General features: G+C 40.5%; 1 protein-coding gene across 13 annotated transcripts in view; it reads left to right on the top strand.

Annotated features, from left to right (window-relative positions):
* LOC124261806 (5'-AMP-activated protein kinase subunit gamma-1-like) overlaps nt 1-24,095 on the top strand; it is a 455,838-nt gene that overhangs the window by 424,173 nt on the left and 7,570 nt on the right. For all 13 annotated transcript variants that reach the window (XR_006894432.1, XM_046696179.1, XM_046696181.1 and 10 more), the window contains 4 exons: nt 1,511-1,569; nt 19,260-19,305; nt 21,827-22,005; nt 23,377-23,457. Coding sequence is in view for 12 of the 13 variants with exons in the window: in XM_046696179.1 (XP_046552135.1) it covers nt 1,511-1,569; nt 19,260-19,305; nt 21,827-22,005; nt 23,377-23,457 (365 nt within the window). In the remaining variant the exon portion in view is untranslated. The remainder of the gene's footprint in view (nt 1-1,510; nt 1,570-19,259; nt 19,306-21,826; nt 22,006-23,376; nt 23,458-24,095) is intronic.

The raw sequence follows: 24,095 nt of genomic DNA, 5'->3' as shown, positions 1-24,095 counted from the left end.
GGATGGTGCAGTTAGTAGGGCTGGGCGATAATACCGGTTAACCGGTATATTGCAATTCGAACTTCACAATACGATATATTGCGGTACACTTTTCGCAAACCAGTTCAACCGATACGATCGGCAATTTCCATGACCATGATCGGTAATTTTCCTGATGAAGTCAGAAATACTAATAATATTTGTATTTCCTTTATATCATTATACATTAATAGTTTTGAGAATGTTTATCGGTCATATAATTGCATTTGCAAGACTTTTAAACCATATAAGTATAACAAAATAGAATTGGTTCTGGCACTCGTTGTTGGGATAAACAAACCAAAATGGCGGACGCCGCTGCAGATACTTTTTCCCCCCGAGTTGTAAACTTTAAAGCAAAGTCTTCAATTTGGAAACATTTTCAATTGATCTCATGTATAGTCACTGTGGTATTGTTTCAAAAGAAAGGAAACTGTCATTTCAATACTTTAAACCATGTATTACACTTTCACAATATATTGCAATACATATTGCAATACGCCAACACATATCGCAATGCGAACATTTTGGCAATACCCAACCCTAGCAGTTAGTGATGGTCATGTAGACATTTTGCTTAATAATTACGATTTTGATTCTAAATTTAACCTGTCAACCTCCCTCAATTTACGATATCCGGGTTAAAACTGGTCTTCAGTAACCCATGCTTGTCGTAAGAGGCGACTAACTGGATCGGGCATTCAAGCTCGCTGACTTCGTCGACACATGTCATCATATCCCATTTGCGTATATCGATGCTCATGCTGTTGATCACTGGACTGTCTGGTCCAGACATGATTATTTAGACTGCAGCCAATATTGGAGTATTGCTGAGTAGCTGGAATATTGCTGAGTGTGGCATAAAACTAAACTCACTCACTCACTCAAATTTGGAGTTTGTCATATTTTTTTCATGTTTATTTTTTTTACTATGTTTGTAAAATGTCATGAAGGAAAATTGAGAGTGAGACTAACCAATGAGAATCATGCTTTCAATTTACATAGTGTTAAAATCTCCATAAGTCAATAGTTGAAGTTTCTGATTGATTGGTATGTTAAAACACCCTCAAGTGATTATAGCGATCTATCTGTGCAGGTGCAGACAATACACTACTGCTACTTAAAACAATACTCTTTTTCATATGTAATTATTTTTTTTACACTCTTTTGATTACTCCAATTCTCCAATAAAGTTTGGTATTGCTCATCACAGTTTGTGAATACGAGACAAAGATACGGGAACTTTTTCAGTAAATGCTTTCAACCTTTTTTTTTCCGTGGAAGGAGAAAAAAAATGCTATTCTTTCTGGAGCAGATGTCGTTGTTTTTCAGGTCATCCAATGTACAATATATTTTAGGGGATTTTTTTTTCGAAACCTGAAGATAAATTATGTTGTCATGTACCTTGATGAAATAATTGTTAAAACAAATATACCACCCACTTATTCCAAAGTGTGAAATGGATGGTCCCTAATGAATTCTTCTGTTGCAGGGATGCTGACAATTACTGACTTCATCAATATTCTGAAGATGTACTACAAGTCTCCACTGGTAAGTACTGACATTGTGTAAAGGTCACTTCGGCAGCAAGGAGTAGGAGACAGTAATACGAGACAGCAGCAGGAGCGTCCATCTCGTCTCACTACACTTTCAGCTTTGCAATACAACCTTTATCTTTGTTTTAATGACACCATATATTCTTATACTTTACTGAAGATTCCATACTTTGTGTTTCTCTCTCTTGTTCCTGACTGCTAGTAGCAGTTTTCAAGTGATCCATGTCTAAAGCAGCAACCTGTTATCCTTGCCAAGAGTGGCAACCTCTTGGTCCATGCATAGAACAGCAACCTGTTGATCTTCAGCTAGAGTGGCCCTGTTGATCCTATCTAGAGCAACAGCCTCTTGGTCCTTTTTATTTAGAGGGGCAGCCTGTTGATCCTTATCTAGAGCAGCAACCTCTTGGTCCATGGCTAGAGCCTTGTCTAGAGCGTCAACCTGTTGATCCTTATCTAGAGTGGCAACCTCTTGGTCCATGGCTAGAGCCTTGTCTAGAGCGGGCAACCTGTTGATCCTTATCTAGGGCAACAGCCTGTTGATCTTTGTCTGGAGGGGCAAGCTGTTGATCCATGGATAAAGTGACAGCCTGATGAGCCATGTCTAGAAGGGCAACCTGTTAACCTTAACTGGAGCAGCAACCTGTTGGTCCACGTCTAGAGGGAAAGCCTGTTGATCCATGGCTAGAGCGACAGCCTGTTGATCTTTGTCTGGAGGGGCAGGCTGTTGATCTTTGTCTGGAGGGTCAGGCTGTTGATCTTTGTCTGGAGGGGCACGCTGCTGATCTTTGTCTGAAGGCGCACGCTGTTGATCTTTGTCTGGAGGGGCAGGCCGGTGATCTTTGTCTGGAGGGGCAGGCTGTTGATTTTGTCTGGAGGGGCAGGCTGTTGATCTTAGTCTGGAGGGGCAAGCTGTTGATCTTTGTCTGGAGGGGCTCACTGTTGATCTCTGTCTGGAGGGGCAGGCTGTTGATCTTTGTGTGGAGGGGCAGGCTGTTAGCCCACGTCTAAAGCGTCGACCTGTTGATCCATGGCTAGAAGGGCATCCTTGATCCTTATAAATCTAGAACTCCATTCTGTTAATAGATGTCTACAGCAATATTTCATTTATTGATTTCTAGAGTGGCAATTAGTTATTCGATGTCTGGACCGGCATTCAGTTCGTTGAAGTACAGAATCGTATTCTGTTGATTGGTGTCCATAGCAACAATCTGTTGATCCTCGTCCTGAGAGGCACTCAGTACCAACATCTTACACATTAAAGAGAGTGAAATTAAGCTTTGACAAGATGTACTTTATTATAGGTAATCTGAAATCTTGGTTCGTAATGGTTTGATTCAAACTTGCTAGCACAATGAAACTACCTTTGTTTTGTCTCCGGGGCTGTAATATGTTAGCCAAGTTAATCATTGAAGTTCTACTTGAAACAAAAATACTTGTGATTTGAAATAGTTCTTTCTCTTCTTGTTTTTCTGTCCAAACATTGCAATATTTTGATTGTCCATATCCTAGATTATGCAGTGATACCCTTGAAGATCTGGGTTGGTATTGGTCTTCAGCTGCTCTTGGTTGTCGTAACAGGCGACTAGCAGGATCGGGTGGTCAGACTCACTGACTTGCTTGACACATGTCACAGTGTCCAACTTGCATAGATCAATCCTCATGCTTTTCCTCACTGGATTGTCTGGTTCAGGTTCAATGTTTAACTGGAATACAGCCCTTGCGGTGTTAAACAACAAACAAACAAACAAACAATGATGTAATGAGTGAGTGAGTGAGTATGGTTTTAAGCCGCTTTTAGCAATATTTCAGCTATATCACGACGAGGGACACCAGAAATGGGCTTCACACTTTGTACCCATGTGGGGAATCAAACTGGGTCTTTGGGGTGACAAGCGAATGCTTTAACCACTAGGCTACCCCCACCACCCCTAATGCAGCAATGATAGCCGCCTCCAAGGTTCTGGGTTTGTGGATGATCCGTAGAGAGCTGAGCCTATGTGGACCGTATCTGCTTTGAGGTTCGTCCTTGTCATTTCTTATAGAGCGTCACATTGCACGCTTAGCTGGGCAAACACAATCATATTGATGATTCCTCGGACTAATTTTCTTGATGGCCATCTGTATTATCTTTGCGTGCAAAGACCTTTATTACGCCAGAAATAGACCTCTCACAAGAATCAAGTAAAGGATTCGGCCATCTTAATGGATCAATTTATTGTAGCACTCAAGCATACCGCCTTGCATTGAAACTGCCATCTTTTATGATGTGGTCTAAATTCAAAGTTTAAGATGGATTTGAATTGTTTCATTGCTTTCAAGATCAAAGGGGAATGATGATTATGCTTTAATGGTTGGTATGGAGGACAATTTAAGTGGAGACTGGCAGTGTGCTGATTGTTTGTGAAGAGGCTAAGGCTAGACAGATGTCATGCTGTTGAGGAAGTGATGAAGAAACTAGCTGTGTGTGTTACGCTCATTTTTATTGGCTGTGGATATTTATTTGTAAGATGGCGCTGATGCGTAACGTTTATCTTCACATTACTGTACTATGTTTTCTTTACGCAGTGAAGTATTTGATAATTTATTCCGATCTTGTCTGGTGTGGGAATGAACATCAGATTGTATGAGAAGGTGGTATAAACACAGTAAAAACTTCTCATAGGCAGATTTAGGGTCGTAGTTTTAATTTGAACCTTCACTTGTCAATATGCCCAAGTATTTGAATAACGAGCAGACAGTTTCAAGGGAGCGGTAGGGGTTATCATTGGGTCCATATTGGGAGGGGTCCAACAATGGGAGATTGATTGTCTGCCTGTAAAGCTGCAGTTTGGCACGTACATATACACTGGCTACAGTAAGCTTACAGATTATACTTCGTTTCGTTTACAGAAACTGGTAGAGTGCAAATATTTTTTAATGATAATCGTAATGAAAATCTAAATGAAAAATATGTGCGGCAGTATGTTTCTGATAAGCAACATGTTATGAACATTACTGAGAGATTTCTGTTTATACACATTGCTTTAATTAAGTTAGAGTCACACTTATATGGTTGAACCAGCTGTTGTGGAAGTATATGGTTGAGTTGGTCCGAACTACTGCAGCTTCTGTGATGTTGAGACCAGTAAATGAGGGTCCGGAGGCTGCTTGTTGATCTGTCTTGATTGATTTATGTATTGATTCCTTGCCTGGTGCTTCTGAAGGCCCAGCTCTTCTTTCTTCCAGACATGCTCCATCCCTAGCCTCTCAATACAGGGCCAGTTAGTAGCCCAACCTTAAATAAGTACATATATACTGCCAATTTATTCTTTGGACACTGACCACCTCCGCGGTGTAGTGGTTAGAGCGTCCGCCCGGAGAGCGAAAGGTCGTGGGTTCGATCCCCGGCCGCGTCATACCAAAATACGTTAAAATATGGTACTTGTTGGTCCCTGCCTGGCGCCCGGCATTAATGGGTACAACAAGGACTGGTCGGCTCGGAGTCAGTATAATGTGTCTGAGTGGGGTATTCATGCTTCACTGCGGCATGGTATCTCAGTGGGCTAGCATTGTAAAACCAGCTTCAGTCTGGGCTAGTACAAGCAGCCGCACATACACATACACACACATGCACGTCGTCATATGAGCGAAGTATTCTCAAGCACGACGTTAAACCCAATTTCACCTCACCTCACCTTCTTTGGACACAGGTGTCCTTGTCTGAGGTCGCTGTTGGCTGTGCTGAGTTGTCTCCCTTGAGCGTGCCAGACACCAGTTGTTGTGGGTTCATGTCCCTGATGTGTTTGCGGTGTGAAGCAGACGTCCTCATGGGGTAGCCTAGTGGTGAAAGCGCTGCCTGATCATGTCACTGTGGTTCAAATCCACAGATAACACAATGTGTCACTACCATGATTGTTTGTGTACTGTGATGTGACTGGACTATTTCAAACTAATTCTCACAAGGACATATCTGTTTTGCATCAACCCAACTCAAGGCCTATTAGAGACAGTGGACAGAAAATGTGTAAAATGTTAACAGTAAATGAGGATTTTGCACACGTTGAAAACATACATGGATGGATATCTTTCTTGTGTGCAGTTTCAGTATTAAAGCCTTGTGGTTGTTATGGTAACCATTTGTCATGCCAAAGGCTGGAGTGGATTCACTACATGGGTACAAAATTGGAGGTTAAATCCCTATTATGATATTAATGTAAACTTGCATGTATTACCCTAAAACCGCTGCTCTGCTCACTTTATTCGCTGCTTGTCGACAAATTCTACTGAAATAAAGTGATATAATGTTCAGAAATACGTGATAAAGGAACACCTTTGCATATATTGCCCTAAAGACATTGCTCTGCTCACTTTATTCGCTGCTTGTCCACAAATTCTACTAAAATAAAGTGATATAATGTTCAGAAATACGTGATTAAGGAACACGTGATTAAGGAACACCTGAGTGCCCCACACTGACCCAAGTTATTAAGTGCCTTACAGCAAATCTTCAAACACAGTTTCTCCTTGATAAAATCTAGAACAAGCCTCTCGTGCAGATAAGAAGAAAAGGAGGTCATCACCTGTCGTAAATATGTTTTCATGTTACCTCTTGATAAATTTTCAACAACTCAACAATGAGAGTGAGATGTCATGGCCATGCCAAGATGGCTAAACAAGCTCCATGGTTACGAAGGATGTCCTCTCAAAGAGTCAGGGCATTGGGGTAGCCTAGTAGTTAAGCGTTCGGTCATCAAGCTGAGAACCTGAGTTCAATTCCCCATTTGGGTACAATGTGTGAAACCCATTTCTGGTGTCCCCTGCAGTGATATTGCTGGAATTTTGCTAAAAGCGGTGTTAAACTAAACTCACTCACTCACTCACTCACTCACTCACTCACTCACTCACACTCACTCACTCACTCTCACTCACTCAGTCTCAAGCAGAGTCCAGTTTAAGATGCTGCATTCTCACATATGTTTGTCGTAAGAGGCAACTAACAGGATTGGGTGGTCAGGCTGGCTGACTTGGTTGACACATGTCATCGGTTCCCAATAGCTCAGATCGATGCTCATGCTGTTGATCACTGGATTGTCTGGTCCAGACTCGATTATTTACTGCCGCCGTATAGCTGGAATATTGCTGAGTGTGGTGTAAAACTAAACTACGCTCTCACTCACTCACTCACTCACTCACTCACTGTTATTTTTTGGGCAAATTATTGCAGTTATTTCGCCAATTCGCGTCATTTTGTGGAAACATTGCTGGTAGGCCTGAACTGAAGTGCTACAAGTGTGTGTTCCTCAGTAGTTATCAAACCAGGCATTGATTCAGCCTTTGAGGAAGCTGTATCCTGTTATCACCTTCATCTTCTCGGTGTGCAAGTTTCAGGTTTCTCAACCAGCTAATTCACTCTGTCAGTTTGTGAATTAGTTCAGACACTTTAATACCTGGCAGACTGATTCAGGAAGCCATGTTCGTGTGATTAGCTCTATCTGTCCTGACAGTAGGGAAGCCAGTGTGGTCACTGGGGACAGGAGATGTTGCTGGTGCTGTTGCTGCTGGTATCGCGGTGTATGTAGGTCTCCACGTGCAGGGATTACTGCTGCCCACATGGAAGCCATGTTTAGGAAGGAAGACCCTGCTGTCCGAGTGCACAAAATACAAGATATTTATTTCGCAAATGTTCCATGTACAGTGACAATATATTAAAGGTCACATGCAACCAAAAAATCAAACATAATTAAAACACAATTATCACTTCTTCATGACATATAATATGCATTTCTGATTATGAAAAAACAAATAAACAAAATTATAAGAGTATAATCGCAAATCAAAAGTGCAATATTTTGTACTTGGGTTTACCTCCCTCGAAACGAAGCAGCCGGGATACCGAACCCAGTCAGAGCGGGTGGGTGTGCACTCAAGTGTAACGGCTGGTTCATTAGCAGATGCCGCCTTCACGGGTCATTGTGTGTGTATATATAGAAAGTTGGGTTTTGTAAATACATGCTCATTTTTTGTGTATAACATTTTGCAATCAACAGACATCATAACATGTCATGTGTTCAAGTATCACACCTGCCTGTCTGTGTAATTACATAATGTGACAGAGACCGAACTCGGGCCATAAATCAATGCGTTTTGTTTATGGTGTATAGCCTGATTGGTGTTAAGTTCAAATTGCATGTGGTCAGTGATCGCATTGTGTATTGAATATTGTCATTAACAGACAGGCAGGCAGACACACTGGTGTCAATAAAACAAGACATTGAGTTTTGTCTGTGACAGTGACATATCTATATCACAGTTAGAAATCGTGTCAACTCTAAATAATGCTTTTAAGCATCGAACTGAGAAAGTGACTCGTAAGAAGAACGTGGTGAAATAGACAAATGAAATTATATAAACAGTTTATTTACTGTCATAACATACAAAAAGCTCGCGCCTGTGAGATATCAACAAAACATTATGAAACTAGCTCACACCAAAGCCTTCACAGAGTATTCACCAGACAGCCCGCTTCCAAGTTGCGCGAACCTATTTCACTGCGCACGTGCTATAAACGCAGCCAGCTGTTGAAACCCGTATTCCCCAGAAAAGTCTGGGGAAAATTAGTGAAACGTTTGAACTCCGATTTCGCGCGGTTTTTTTCATCGCGTTATTTTTCAACTTTATAAGTTGAATTTGCATTTTTGACGCTTTGTTTCGGTAAGTCCATACCGAAAGGTATCAGAATCTGCAAAGTTGTGTTTTACGTTGCATGTGACCTTTAATAACTACATAAACGAGATATATGATAAGTCTGGACAGGATATGTTGCTGCCGCTGTTGTTGCTGTTGCTGCTGCTGCTGTTGCTTGTGTCGTGTCGTATGTAGGTCTCCACATACAGAGATTATCGCTGTCTACAGATACATATTGAAGCCATGTTTAGGAAGGAACACCCTCATGACATAGTGCACAAAGTGCAAGATATTTATTTTGCAAATGTTACATGTACAGCGACAATATTCTAGATGACAATATTTCTGATGACCTAGGATTATCTAAAGGTCTTTGATTGGTTTAGAGTTGTGTATATGATAGCAGATGATTTCTATGCCATCCGGCTCATTATTTGTGAAAAGGAGGCAAATTTTCTGTGGTGGAAAGGTTTTGAAAGTAATTAAATTGAGATGAAATTAATTAAATGAGTGTTTTAAGTATGAATATTTACTACAAAACATGAGATAGTATTCTTCTTAGTCAATCATCACATATGATCTGAAAGAAAGGTCTGTGAAACGGAGCCTCTGCATGCGTGATGTCTGTATTGGGGCAATGGTTCAGATAGACTTGCGCTTAGTCTCTCAAAATAAGTATAATTTTTATGCCATCAAACAAATTCATTTAAATTTAATAGGAGATGTCAGAGCTTGTGGAAAATGTAGTGTTACTGTTAGGATCTGTATGTAAGAAACAGCGATCCAAGGCACTGTAATTTAACGTGAGAAATCTTGGATCCCAGGTTACGATTACCCTTGACTTGCACAAGTCTCTTAGGTAATAATTATCTGTTAACATGATAAATTCTAAATGATATAAATAAAAAGTTGTCCTTATTAAGGACTGACATCCTTGATGTACAGTTGAATTATCTAGACTTGCCTCTAAAGGATAGCGTTACTATACATCCTTGGACTAAGCATTCAGTATACCCTTTCACCTGGTTTTTAACCTTGACTCACAAACATGGGGGTCCTGGGGACCCCAATTATTAGTTTTAAGGGTCCTTGTGGACAATATGAGGGTCCTGTGAAGTGACAGTGTACAGAACCGTATGTTTTGATAATTTCTATAGAGCCAGGAATGAAACATTGATCATGTGGACTGGTGGATGAAATGATGCACGTAACTGCTCTGAAAGAAACAGCTAACTACTTAGCAAAGTCACAGATGTTTTGTCGGTACAGTGGATAACATTGTGCGTCCCTCAGGATACGGTGAAATTTATTTCTGTGTCCATTCTCTACATTTGTGGGTACTAGATGCACATTTGCGTCTCCCGTAAAACTCTGCCCTTTCACCAAACTGGTAGACATCCAAGCTGTTAATCAATTCAGGCTGTTCTTCTAAAACAAGCTGACACACCATGAAATATCAGAAATAATGTAATAATGATAATACGTAGAAGCATTAAACCAAGCTCACTCACTAGAGCTTTGTAACTTGTAGTATAAGAAGAATATGATGCATGACTTACGTGGGGACACTTGTACCAGACAGGCAGCCTGTGACATATGGATGTGTCTAGTTTATGTAAGGCTGTTGTATATAGCCAGTTATAGCCTACCTGTACTGGATGGATGGGGCGTAGAGACAACCAGAACTTATTCAAGCCTCATGTACTACTACATTGATGGGTAATGATTTGAACTGAAACATTTCCCCGGATTTCCAGGATTGATTGTGCCTATCTATTAGATATACATTTGAGACGGAAATAGCAAAGCTGCAGGCAGATGGATCAGGTGTTACATGCAGGTTTGATGGGTTTCAGTCGCGACCAACTCCAGCTTGCATTTGTGCTCTGTCTCCAAAGCTGTACTATAAAAACGTGTCCTTCCGGTTTTTAAGAAATCTGGTTATTGTACTGTGATAAAATTATCCTGTACGTATGGGTCATCACTATCAGTTTGTTAAAGAATAGAATAGATTGATGATCCTTTCTAAATTTAACTTTTAATTAGGGTCAGATTGTGATCGATCACTGAGGTCTGTCAAAAACTGTCATTAATGCACAAGATTAAAACTGCTAAGCTGTAGCTTTTCAGGATTGTATCTTAACTTCTTATTTTAAAAAAATAAATGTACATTTCATTTTACATTTTACTATTTTCCAGGAAAGGTTTTTCCTGAAAACATCTTGAAGTAGGATGTGTAGTGCATCAGGCCAGATGGTGTCTATATTTTGATCTACTGACTTATGGCGTAAAACTAAACTCACTCACACTCTTAGTACTGCAAATACGGTAACAGGATTTAGGAGTCCAAGACCTGAGATTTTATTAACATGATATCGTTGTACTTGCACAGATGCCTGGGATCACATATCAGGATTTCAGTGTTTTATTGAAATAACACGTCCACTGACACTCTGAACTTTGAGTTGTTGTTTTTTACAAGAAATTAAATGTCACATGAAATAAATCTAATGACTCCAACTGCAATATTCTTTTTTGTTTCCCCAGGTTTCAGATTGTATCATTTTCTGTCCAATTCTAAATTTGTATGTGTGTAGGATGGACTATTTTGTGTTCTGGAAGAATGGTAGAAGTGTTACCAACTACAGCTTAGTCTCTGAATAGAAACAAGTTATTCCTTTTAAATTGAAAAGGAGCCCCATTGAGATGGAGATTCAGAGCCTGTGGAAATCTAGACTTGCTTCATTTAAGCTTTAGCATTGCAGAAAGGGTTGGCGGAAGGGAATATAATGTGATTCCGGGACGGTGAGATGCACTACTAAGTAGATAGTGATAGTAAGAGTGGCATGGGCAAAGAAGATATGTATAGCATTCTAATTGAGGATACTAAAAGTAGAAGTCCTTATTGTCTGAGAGTCTTTCCACGACGTCGTATTAACGTCTCGGTAGAAGGAGGTGTGAAGGCTGACGATGACCGCCCCAGTATTAACGTCTCAGTAGAAGGAGGTGTGAAGGCTGACGATGACTGCCCCACATTCTGCCGGGCAGACAGAAATAAGTGGATTGGTCAAGGTGATTATCAGGCTTCAAGAACATTGTGATGGCTGTAATTTTCTTGAATATTTTTGTTTGATGAAAATGACATTTGTAAGTGATGGTGGACTATGGTTTGACCGATATACATGTGTGGGCTTGCATGCTTAGATGGGGATCAGGTGGCGCCGCAATTTGCTGTACTGTTCCGGGCCCTTTTGGTCTGCCTGAAACCTGTCATTGTGAGTGCTGGTTCATCCTGATTGTCATTCTATATTGGTAACCTTCATTGTAACCGGTGATCGTGGGTTGCACCAAAGTGGTAACAGACTAAGATCTGCAGCACTTAAGGTTCTCCTCCCACATCAAGAGGGGCGGTGGGGTAGCCTAGTGGTTAAAGCGTTGGCTCATCATGCTGAAGACCCGGGTTCGAATCCCCACAAGGGCATAATGTGTGAAGCCCATTTCTGGTGTCCCCCGCTGTGATGTTGCTGGAATATTGCTAAAAGCAGCGTAAAACCAAACTCAGTCAGTCAGTCCCACATCAAGCTGTGATATATCTGGAATCCTATTACAAGAGGCTTTATAAACCCAGCTGCAGGCTTAAACAGAAATACATGTACCATGGATTTAAAGGACGTGAATTCCTGCGCCCTGTACGTCTAAAAATTGACAATGGATGCAACGAAATTTATTAGCGCATCCACAGGGACTCAGAAAAAGTCCAAATACTTTTTATAAATATTCCATTCAAGTGACAATAAGTTATCACTAAGTTTGCTACTAGCTGGGTTATGGTGTTATTTGCAATTTAATTACTGTAACACTGTGATGATCATGATACACAATACAATAACAGTGTTAATAATATTATTTAAGTGTCTGGGACCCCCATTTTGTTGTCCAGGATCCCTGAAAATTAAGAGTATGAGTCCCAGGGACCCTCATATACAGGACTCCATGTAAGTCCCTGATGTACGTTGATTTACTCATGCATCAAACAGGAAGATGTTCAATGACAGCGGTAGAAATTAACCTAAAATATTTATATGCGATTGGGGGCGATGGGGTAACCTAGTGGTTAATGAGTTCTCTCGTCATGCCGACGACAAGGGTTCAATTCACTACAATGTGTGAAGCCCATATTTGGTGTTCCCTTCTGTGATATTGCTAAAAGCGGCATAAAACCAAAACTCACGCACTCACTTGTTGTGATTGGTACATATAGGCTGTTCACTAGCTGCTGCTGCTCTGACAGAGTGAACAAACCAAACAGGAGACAATTTAATTCAATTTTTTTACTGTTTCAAATGCTTGATTGTCAGTGGAGCAATTGCCTTTAATCATGGAGACAACTGAGAGATAAAGCCAGCCTTTCTGGCCTGAGGTTACATAGGGCTACAAGTACTGTACTATCAATCAGCAGATGTTAAAACTAAGGTGGCTTCCTGTTGAGTCGGGAAGGAAATGTCAGAGGTGTGCATGCATCTTAGATGGTAACTTGTGTGATCCTGTAAGTCTGTTCAGGTGTCTTTAGGATTAGGGACTTGTCATTTATTAGAGGGGAAGGAATGAGCTGGGAGGGGTATAGTCTTAAAAACCGACAGCGAAAAAATAGCAAAAAGGAGTTTATGTGTGGGCTTTCTAAAATTTATTGCAACTTGTTTTAGGAAGGGCATGAAATGTGACAGTTCTACTTTTTTTCAAGTAAAAACTTTAGAAGATTACTTAAGGTCTGGTCATGTTTTAAAGAATTGTGGAAGAGTGCATTATTTAACTGAACCTGATCGAGAGCAACCAGTGATTGACATCATGAGCACCATGTGGAGAAAGATAACATTTCAGACACCCTCAGACCTTCAGAGTCTTCTTGGGATGTTTTGTTGGATGTTAGCCAGCAGTATTCCAGATATCCCTCAGAGTCTACATGTTTGAGTCAGGTCAAGGCCAACCAGTGGTTAACATCATGAGCACCATGTGGAGAAAGATAACATTTCAGACACCCTCAGACCTTCAGAGTCTTCTTGGGATGTTTTGTTGGATGTTAGCCAGCAGTATTCCAGCTATCCCTCAGAGTCTACATGTTTGAGTCAGGTCAAGGCCAACCAGTGGTTAACATTATGAGCAACTTCTCGCTCCATGTGAAGCAGGATAAGGGGCGGTTGGGGTAACCTAGCGGTTAAAGTGTTCACTTGTCACTCCAAAGGCCTGGGTTCGATTCCTCACATGGGTACAATGTGTTAAGCCCATTTCTGGTGTCCACCACAGTGATGTTGCTGGAATATTGCTAAAAGTGGAGTAAAACCATACTCACTTACTCACCAAAGCCTGACAATATTTCAGACAACCTCTGTGATCCTTCAGACTCTGCCTGTTGAAAGCCACAGTCTGCAAGTCCAGCAGTTTCACGAGGCAGTACATGATTGGCTCATGGCCACCCAATGATTGATGTTATGAGCATCTTCTCACACTGCTGGGTCACAGTGACACACAGTCAAAAAAGTCACAGAGACTAATTAACAGGTCTACTTCAGTCCGTCCAATTTAGTTGACCAGGCTGAGTTGACACTTAAAGCAATCAAGTGGAGCTGAATATTGGCTGTTTTAGGTACCATATAATGAAGTTTATGTTCTGTGCAACTGATGTATTCTCTCAAATGTGCTTCAAATGAGCCCCCAGCCATTTCCACCAGACCAAAAATCTGCTATTAGGGCAACCCTCAACACTTTGACTTCTCTGACAACATTATTGCTTTTTGGTTTTGCGGGCAGTTAGCGAGAGCATCAGTTGTTTAAGACGTCGTACTATCGGGGTAATCTACTTAACGGAATTAAATCATCTGTTGGCAGAGCCTGTTAAGGGCACACCAAGTAAGGAAGGGCTTAAAAGATGAGTGGTCCATCTTAGTATTTACTGAACTTCAAAGTACAAGTTGACCTTTCGCTCCAGTCACTTCCAGAACAAGGCTTGATGATCTGCTGGTGTAAAGGGATTGACTTACGTTCTGCTGGAGTGGTGGCTTTATTGGACATGCAATGGCTGAATCAATATCTAACATAGATGCCCCCATCCAAATGACAATCTGTCGCCTTTTTGTGGGGACAAGGCTTGGTGTTTTTGTAGCAGATGTGCGGTTTGAGATTAAACAATGCAAATAAGCAAATAAATAGCAATTAAGTATTTGTGAAGAATATTAAGTTGAGAATTGTAGATAAGATAAGATAAGATATTTATTGCATAGCATTCCATGAAGAAACAGTGGCAATATTCTATAAGCTACAAATATTTACACAGTAGGTACAAGAAATATAGATACATTTCACACATAAATGATGTACATTATAACAATTTTTTAGAAATCATGTGGTATAATGACATGGAAATAATATATGAGGAGACTATGGTAAGATATAGATTAGGGTAGCCTTTTGGTTCAATTCCCCTCATGGGTACAATGTGTGAAGCACATTTCAGGTGTTCCCCACCGTGATATTGCTGGAATATTGCTAAAAGTGGCATAAAACTAAACTCACTAAGTTATTGACTAAATCACTTGCCCATCTAGCCAAGACCTACATGATGATTCCATCCAACACCCAAACCAAACCAACAAACTCTTGCTCTCTTGCTCCCTCCATCACTCAAAGATATAGGGCAGCAGGCGTTTGTGTAATTCACATGGATCAATGTGATTTATGATTTTGGATGTATACTGTTACAACAATAACCAGTTGATGGGAAACTAATATTTGGCTGGTCCAAGTATACAGCCCAACTGTGGCCAGTATCATTCTCCCCATATCCGCTTCAGCAGTGGTGGTAAATCAGCCATCCTCTCACACACAGCTATTTCCACAGGTCTGTTAGGGGCTATTTGAATTTGTCTGTAACCATGGCAATAGGTTTCCATTGTGCTGACATTTGAAGATGGATATAGACAGTCTCCAGGAAAACAACATTAGATGTGAGGTTTTATAGGTAGTCTCTGCTGCAGTAGTCTCTGCTGTAGATTCATCACCCAATATACAAAAAACAAAGTTGCATCAAAACAAAGGATAAACTAGTAGTTTCAAAGCAAAGAGTGAACAGATAGTCTCAAAGCAAAGGGAAAAAGTTGCCTCAAAGCAAAGGATGAACAAAGTTGCTTCAAAACAAAGGAGGGATAAAGTTAAGCTGGGCCCCATCTCTCTTATCGCAAGGTTACATGCAAAGGGAGCTGGGAACCAGCTGAGGATAAAGTAGCCTCAAAGCAAACAGGGAACAAAGCCTCCAAGCAAAGGGGAATCAAGTAGCCTCAAAGCAAAGGAGGGATAAAGTAGCCTCAAAGCAAAGGGGAGCAAAGCCTCCAAGCAAACGGGAACAAAGCCTCCATGCAAAGGGGAATCAAGTAGCCTCAAAGCAAAGGAGGGATAAAGTAGCCTCAAAGCAAAGGGGGGATCAAGTAGCCTCCAAGCAAACAGGGAACAAAGCCTCCATGCAAAGGGGAATCAAGTAGCCTCAAAGCAAAGGAGGGATAAAGTAGCCTCAAAGCAAACGGGGAACAAAGCCTCCAAGCAAAGGGGAATCAAGTAGCCTCAAAGCAAAGAGGAATCAAGTAGCCTCAAAGCAAAGGAGGGATAAAGTAGCCTCAAAGCAAAGGAGAAACAAAGTAACCTCAGTACAGAGGATTAACAAATTAACCTCAAAGCATAGGATTAAGAAAGTAGCCTCAAAGCAAAGGATTAACAAAGTAACCTCAAAGCAAAGTTGGAACAAAGTTGCCTCTGTGGAGCTTGGTACATGGTTTTGTTAGAGATGGTTATGTCACCTAATAGAAGCCATTGTGCTTGTTTCCGTTCTCGATGAAATCAATACATATTGTGTTCTACTGTAGTGCTTTGTTTACTGATTGCTGTAAAGCAAGACGTAAACAGGTAGATGGGGTTTCCTGCTAGGGACGGCTTCTATGTACTTCCCTTTGTGATTTATTTATCCTGATTGAATAACGGTAATAGCAAACCACCTGTTTGTCAAGGCCAGATAGAAAACAAATTAACCTCTATTTTCCTGACAGTATATACCAATTACCTTAGATGCATTTATTTAAGTATGTTTTGGAGTTAAAACCAGTGCTGTTTATTGTTATTGTTGGGGGGGGGGGCTTTAGGTGGTTCAGTTGTCTTAGGCACAACAATTTACTGATCAGAGTTACATCCCTTGGGCGCACCAGGAACCTAGTTTGCTCTGATCATGTTTCTAGGTTTGTCGGCACCATTTCACAGAAGTAGTAAATGTCTAAGACATGCATGACTTGTATTTCATCCCACTTAGGGGTGGTGGGGTTTCCTTGAGTTAAAGCATTTACTCCTCATGTATTGTCAGTTTACAACCAGTCTTTCCATATCTAGGACGGTGGGGTAGCCTTGTGGATAAAGTGTTTGCTCGTTACGCCGAAGACCCAGGTTCGATTCCCCACATGGGTACAATGTTTGAAGCCCATTTCTCACTCACTACAAAAAATGAAATATCAAGCCCAATCTGGAACTTGAACCCCAAATCTAAGGGAGATAACTCTGCACATTTGTTTGCACCCTGACTAGGCCATTATATGGAACTAGTTCTGACTTAAACTCCACAGAAGTATCACAATATAAGCAGTAACATCTTGTTTTGTAAGTGGGTTCGGACAAACTTGTTTTATAAAGGACCAACAACAAAGATGGCAGTGACCTGTCAACCATCACCTGACCTAGTAACCGCAATGACAGTACTGGTCAGTGATCCACAATTATGAATTAATAATAATGTTTAGACTTCATACACATATTTCTCCGGTAAATCATTCTGGGGACTGTATCAGCCGTGACAAGTTGTTGTTTAAAGTTGAAGCCTCTTCAAGCCCTGGCTGGCACACAGACAGAATGATGGACACCTGTTGAGCCAAGTTTTCACCTCGTCTGAGTCATGTCCACAATTTTCAACCTGAAATTTGTCACCTGATAAATATCCTTGGGGGCTGTGTCAAATGTTGTCAAGTTATTTACAAACTAATTCTTTGTTTTCACGGCAGTTAATTGTTAATTAACTGTCTTTCTTCCTTTCATGAGTAAAACCTGACTTTCCAAAGGTTTTTATTTTCAAAATAGTAATTGAAATGAAGAGCTTTTATTTAAAATGGTAGTAAAACTTTGTAGAGCTTTTAATACTGGTTTTAAAAGCATTCCATTTATGTCAAGTGGGATGAGTGAGTGAGTTTGGTTTTACGCCGCTTTTAGCAATGCTCCAGCAATATCATGGCGGGGAGCTGTAGGGATTTGAACCTGGGTCTTTGGTGTGACAAGTGAACACTTTAACCACTAGGTTACACTACTGCCCCTTTGTTTGTAAATGCAATACTTGTGTTCAAGGGATTCTTCAAAGAGAAGACCTGCAAAACTTGGGCTTGCCTCCTTCATTAATCTGAATCACCTAGGTATAATGTTCAAAACAGCATTAACCCGTGAAGATCCGGGTTAAAATGGGCCTTCAGTAACCCATGCTTGTCGTAAGAGGCGACTAACGGGATCAGGTGGTCATGCTGGCTGACTTGGTTGACACATGTCATCGGTTCCCAATTGCGCAGATCGGTGCTCATGCTGTTGTTCACTGGATTGTCTGGTCCAGACTCGATTATTTACAGACCGCCACCATATAGGTGGAATATTGCTGAGTGCGGCGTAAAACTAAACTCACTCACTCAAAACAGCATTAAACCTTAAGCCTTAAACATACATAGGTTCAGTTCAAGATCGTGTATCACCTGTGTGTTAGTGGTTGAAAGCTCCAGTGATTGGCAGCTGACATCTTTCTTGTTGATAGCCCTTGATGCTGCTTTATCTTTGATAAGTAAACAAGTGTTAGAGATGCCACAACCCACTTTACATAGCAGTATATCAGTCTGTCTTACAGACCCTGCGGAATTAATTTAAGGTGCAGCCCAACTCAAGTTAAGAATTATGGGCATGTCTAGATTGCCTCTGATCTAGAAATAAAGCTTACCTCTATATTGGATATTTTTTAGTAACTTTGTAGATGTGTTTCTTTTAAAATGAGATTTATGTATTCATGGGACTTAATGTTAATGGAATCAGTATATCAATCCTAAATCAAATGAGATACCTCTATGGGGAGTTCTACAAGGTGTCATGTAGCATGCACTAGTGCGTGGATATATGCGCTATATAAATATCCAATAATAATAATAATAATAATAATAATGTACATGATTGTTGTAATACATGACTAGATTGTCTCAGTTCCTGAAATTAAGGATTGTGCAGGACTCATTTGGAATTGTATTTTATTTTATTATTTTTTGTTTTGTGGATATATGTTTTTAGATATGCTAACTTTATTTCTGAGACTAAATGTCAGCCCAGACATGTTTTAAAGGCAACTGTGATATAGCTGAAATATTGCTGATTGTGGCTTAAAACATCATTCACTCTTTGACAAATGAACAAAGGTGTGGGATGAGTGTTAACCCACTTAGACCTGTGAAGATCTGGGTTAGAATTGATCTTCAGTAACCCGTGCTTGTCGTAAGAGGCGACTAACAGGATCGGACTTGGTTGTCACGTCATCGTATCCCAATTGCGTAGATCGGTGCTCATGCTGTTGTTCACTGGATTGTCTGGTCCTGATAGGAATATTTACAGACTGCCATCATATATCTGGAATATTGCTGAGTGCGGCATAAAACTTAACTCACTCACTTAACCCACTTACTTATAAGATCACTGGATTGTGTGGTCCTGACTGTAGTATTTACAGAGTGCCATCATACAGCTGGAATATTTGGGGTTACACAAGCAAACAAATGGTGTCTTGCGATTGATGTCTGTCCCAAATTGTATTTGTTGCCTGTTAGATACAGTAGTACTGTTGCCATGTTATATTGCCTGTGCGGGTGTATATTTGATTGTATACCCCAGGAAGCATTTCCCTGACATTCTGTTGTGATGTTGCAGGTGCGGATGGATGAGTTAGAAGATCACAAGATTGAGACCTGGAGAGGTAAGTTGAGGAGTAGATGGACAAGATAGGGAAAGGTTGGGAAGGAAAGGATGATTGTAAACTGGTGCATGAACAGAGATATGGAAAGTGAGCGAGTAAGTGAGTATGTTTTTACCCCGCTTTTAGCAATATCACAGCAATATCACAGCAGGGGACACCAGAAATGGGCTTCAGACATTGTACCCATGTGAAATTGGCTCATGGTATGATGGAAAGGAGCACAGAATGTCCCTTTATTCTCTGTATGAATTGATTCTCATGCTGTTGATCACTGGATTGTCTGGTCCAGACTGATTATTTACAGACCGCCGCCATATGGCTGGAATATTGCTGAGTGCGGCGTAAAACTAAACTCACTGTCTCACTCTCTCTCTGTGTATGAAGCTGGAGAAATCTGATAACATTCAGAATGAGCGAGTGACCTTTCCTTGTGAGTGAGTATGGTTTTATGCCACTTACAGCAATATTCCAGCAATATCATGGCGGGGAATGGGCTTCACACATTGTACCCATTTGGGGAATTGAACCTGGGTCTTCAGCGTGGCAAGCAAACGCTTTAACCACTAGGCTACCCCACTGTCCTAGATATGGAAAGACTGGTTGAAAACTGGGCATGCATGAAGCAGACTGGTTTGTTTTGTTAATGTGTTGTCCCCAGAGCAAATGGCAGCTTAGATATGTCAATGAATACTACAAAAGTAGAAGCAACTTTGGCAGAAATGATTCAAAGCTTTAATTAGTTTGGAATATAATTATCACAGTTTGTTTTCGATGAGTAAATATAGATGTATAATGAAAAACATTTGGCAGTTAGGTACAATCAGATACGTTTGTTAATGTTGAATGCAACAAGCCTAAATCTTCAGCAGTCACCAATGGATGTCATGGGCTGCGAGGCAACCATTTTAAACTGACAATGTATAGCTATTAGTGGACATGATTTGTGCTGCAGAGATCAATAATCAGCTATTAGTCTTTGGCAGCTATTGTAAAGGATTAGAAATAACACTGATGCTTCGTATGGGAACATGATCCAATTCCCCTACCTGGGAAAACATACATATAGCCTTATATGGACATCTTGGAGAGACTCGGTATATTTATGGTAGTCTTGTTGAAAGGGCATCAGATGGCATCGTGTAGATAAAGCTTAGGTGGGATTATGTGACATAGATCCTGTTGGATACTCTGTACATGAACAGGAGCCAGCTGTCATGTCATAAGAATCCTTTCCCCTGGGAAGGGATTGTAACGTTTTATCATTGGTGTGTAGTAGCTCAGGGTCATGGTATTATGACGCGAGGCTTACTCACATCTTCTGTTCACGTTTTCGGAGCTTTAGATCTAGAGCCGCTCATAGCTGATATTCAGCCCCAAGTCAAAATCAGTAATTGAAAATTTCAAAAGTTCTGCCATTACAGTATGAAGCAATATCTTGGTCTTGCAGACCTGATCTGGACTTAACAGACATCGGGAACAATAAATAAGAAGATACTGTAATGTCTAGTTAATTTTAGCATCAAATAAAATATTCTCCAGAATTTAAGAAAAAAAGGACACACTTTAAAAAAAGTCCAAATTTGTTACACATATTGCTTTTCTCTCTCTCCTCCCGAACCTTTGCCAAGGGCTGTCAGTTTGCATTCATGGATAGAACCATTTAGTCTCCTTGATCGTTAAGCATCTTAGTGAGTGAGCATGGTTTTATGCCACTTTTAGCAGTATTCCAGCAATATCATGGTGGGGGACACCAGAAATGGGCTTCACACATGTATGGAATCGAACCCAGGTCTTCGGTGTGATGAGCAAACACTTTAACCACTAGGCTACCCCACCGCCCATGAAGCATCTTAATGTGGGTGTAGTAGAAACAAGTGAAGTCCAGTTAATTGATACACCTGGCATTGTAGGACCTGCTTATTAAAGAAGTTAGAATTCCTATTATTTGGTGCTTGCATGTGTTGAACTGTTAAACTGTTTGACAGTTCTATGTTTTTTGGCACTGTCTTGCAAATTTGCTTTGAACTTGATGCTGTTGGATATATTTTTGGTCAGTTAATGAGATCACTACTTGGAAATGTTCAGTAGTATTTAGAAACTGAGGTTTTATGTTTTCATACTGAAAGTGTTGTCTGAATGTTTCTTTACAGTATTTCTTGTTCAGGCCTCTTTAATTTATAATCAAAAACAAGATGTGAAAATATATAATTTGCTGATGATTCTTTGGCACTAGCTTGGCTTACCAAGAAGAAAATTATATAACGCCCACCAACAGACTGCTTTTTCCTGATTGGCTGATATTAGTGTAGGCGGGGCTTTTGTTGCAAACAGCTACAGGTGACCTTGAAAATGCATCTGTAATCCTTGTTATAAACAGAGGATGGCCTTAAGGAAACTGTACAGGGGTGTGTGTATTTATAACCAGACGAGGGGTAGTCTGGCGCACACTTTTACCCATGGGCACACTTTTAATTGGGAATGTGTTTATCTTTGTTTGCATAACATCCTGTGATTGTTTCAGAAGTGCTACGAGACAAGCAGAAGCCATTTGTGTGCATCGACCCCGACGCTAGCTTGTACACCGCCGTCAAGACGCTGATAGAGAACCATGTTCACCGTCTACCTGTGGTGGACAAGAACACTGGCAATGCTATCTACATCCTCACGCACAAGAGAATACTGCGCTTCCTACATCTATATGTAAGTCCTGGTCCTAGAGAGGATGTGATGGCCTTTAACTCAGGTGGTGAAGTTACACTCTGCAGAGTTGTGTCCCTTGGCTGAACTCCACAGTATTTCCAGTATTCTATATGCAGTGCGCTTTTAAAACTATATGTATTGCAGTATTTTTTGTGTTTCTTGAAAAAACAAATGTAACAAGTTTTATTCATTTTTGTATGTTTTTACCCAAAAGAAGATCGTTCACAAATGATTTCCTGCAGATTTGTTGGACAAAAATTGCAGAAATGCTGAATTGATTTTTATCTCCTGTTAGCTCCTGTTATCTCCCCCGTTTCTGTGACTACAGAATGGCGATTGACCAAGTTGAGCAGTAGTTGCTGTAGTATGGAGAGGGGCGGTGGGGTAGCCTAGTGGTTAAAGCGTTGGCTCGTCACGCCCAAGACCCGGGTTCGGTTCCCCACATGGGCACAATGTGTTAAGCCCATTTCTGGTGTCCCCCCGCCGTGATATTGCTGGAATATTGCTAAAAGCGGCGTAAAACTAAACTCAGTCAGTCAGTGTAGTATGGAGAAATAAGATCTGCATGTACAATCAGTGTTAAACAGTGTTGAACACATCAGATCCCAATAAACTGCAATTAATATTGCAATACTGATACCTGTATCAAAATATATTTCAAATGGCCATTAGGCCATATTATTATTATTACTTGGTTTATGGATCCGCTAACTGTAATTTTTGCTAAATTGGAACAAAATTAACATTTCAATTGTTCCATTTTTTATATACTGCCGATAAATAAAATCCAAATAAATTATTTTAAAATCTACTTATTGAAATCGACTTTCTGTTATGGATTTAACATCGCTGCAAAACAAAAATTTAGATATTGAAACAAATAATATTGCTGTAAAACATCTGTAAACCGTAATAAAAAAAGTGTGGCCTCACACAGCCCTGCACATGACCATGCCCAAAATAGTATGACCTTTGATAGGGTTTCCCTGATTGTGATTCTGTACCCATACCTATAAGATCCTAACATCCCACTGATCTTGTTGCGGTTGATCCTGAGCCAGAAATTCAATGCCCATTCAGAAAAATGTAAATAAGTAAAACCAACGCATAATGCTAAATGATGGAGAAATTATGTTTGAGCCATAAGATAGTTCTAGATTGGAGAAGTTACTGACGTTTCTGCAGTTTGGAAGAAGATGCTCTTGATTCTTCAGTACCAGTGTACATTCCTGACGTGAATGCTCTGATATTCCTGACGTGAATGCTCTGATATTCCTGACGTAAATGCTCTGATATTCCTGACGTGAATGCTCTGATATTCCTGACGTGAATGCTCTGATATTCCTGACGTGAATGCTCTGATTGTTTCAGATTCAGGATCTACCCAAACCCTGCTACATGTTGAAGAGCATACGGGATCTGGGTATAGGAACATACGACAACGTCATTACGGTAATTATACAGCTATCTGCCACCTGACTCGCACCTTGCACCTGTGAAGATCCGGATTAGAATTGATCTTTAGCAACCCATGCTTGTTGTAGGAGGAGACAAACGGGATCAGGTGGTCAGGCACACTGGCTGGGTTGACACATGTCATCATATCCTAGTTGTGTAGATCGATGCTCATGCTGTTGATCAATGGATTGTCTGGGCCATACTCAATTATTTACAAACAAAAAACCAACCAACTAACACCTGGCAGGTGGTCAGTACTGTGGTGGGAGAAATCAAGTAGTGCTTTAGTGAACACAGTCAGCATTCAAGGGGAGGTAACCTAGCTACATGGGAAAATCTCACCTCACCTTTAACCACCACACTTAACAAAAGAAGTACCATGACTTTGAATGGAATCCTCTAGTTTTTTAGATACCTTGTTGCAGAATTGTTTACAAATTGAAATTAAACTACAAATAGTTTGAAAACTTTGTTTATCAAGGTTGGCTTTCACCTGTATTGTTGAGTAATTGATGAATGTTAGGGGTAAAGACAGCATCGAAGGATTGCTACACTGAAGGTTTGATTCAATTCCTTTCTGTTTTGTTTTCTTCCTCGTTTATGAGATTTCAGGTGGCAGATCTGGAAATCAA

This window comes from Haliotis rubra, unplaced genomic scaffold, assembly GCF_003918875.1.
Source record: "Haliotis rubra isolate DU_JTF1 unplaced genomic scaffold, ASM391887v1 Scf81, whole genome shotgun sequence".
NCBI lineage: Eukaryota > Metazoa > Mollusca > Gastropoda > Lepetellida > Haliotidae > Haliotis > Haliotis rubra.
This window is presented reverse-complemented; position numbering and strand designations above follow the sequence as displayed.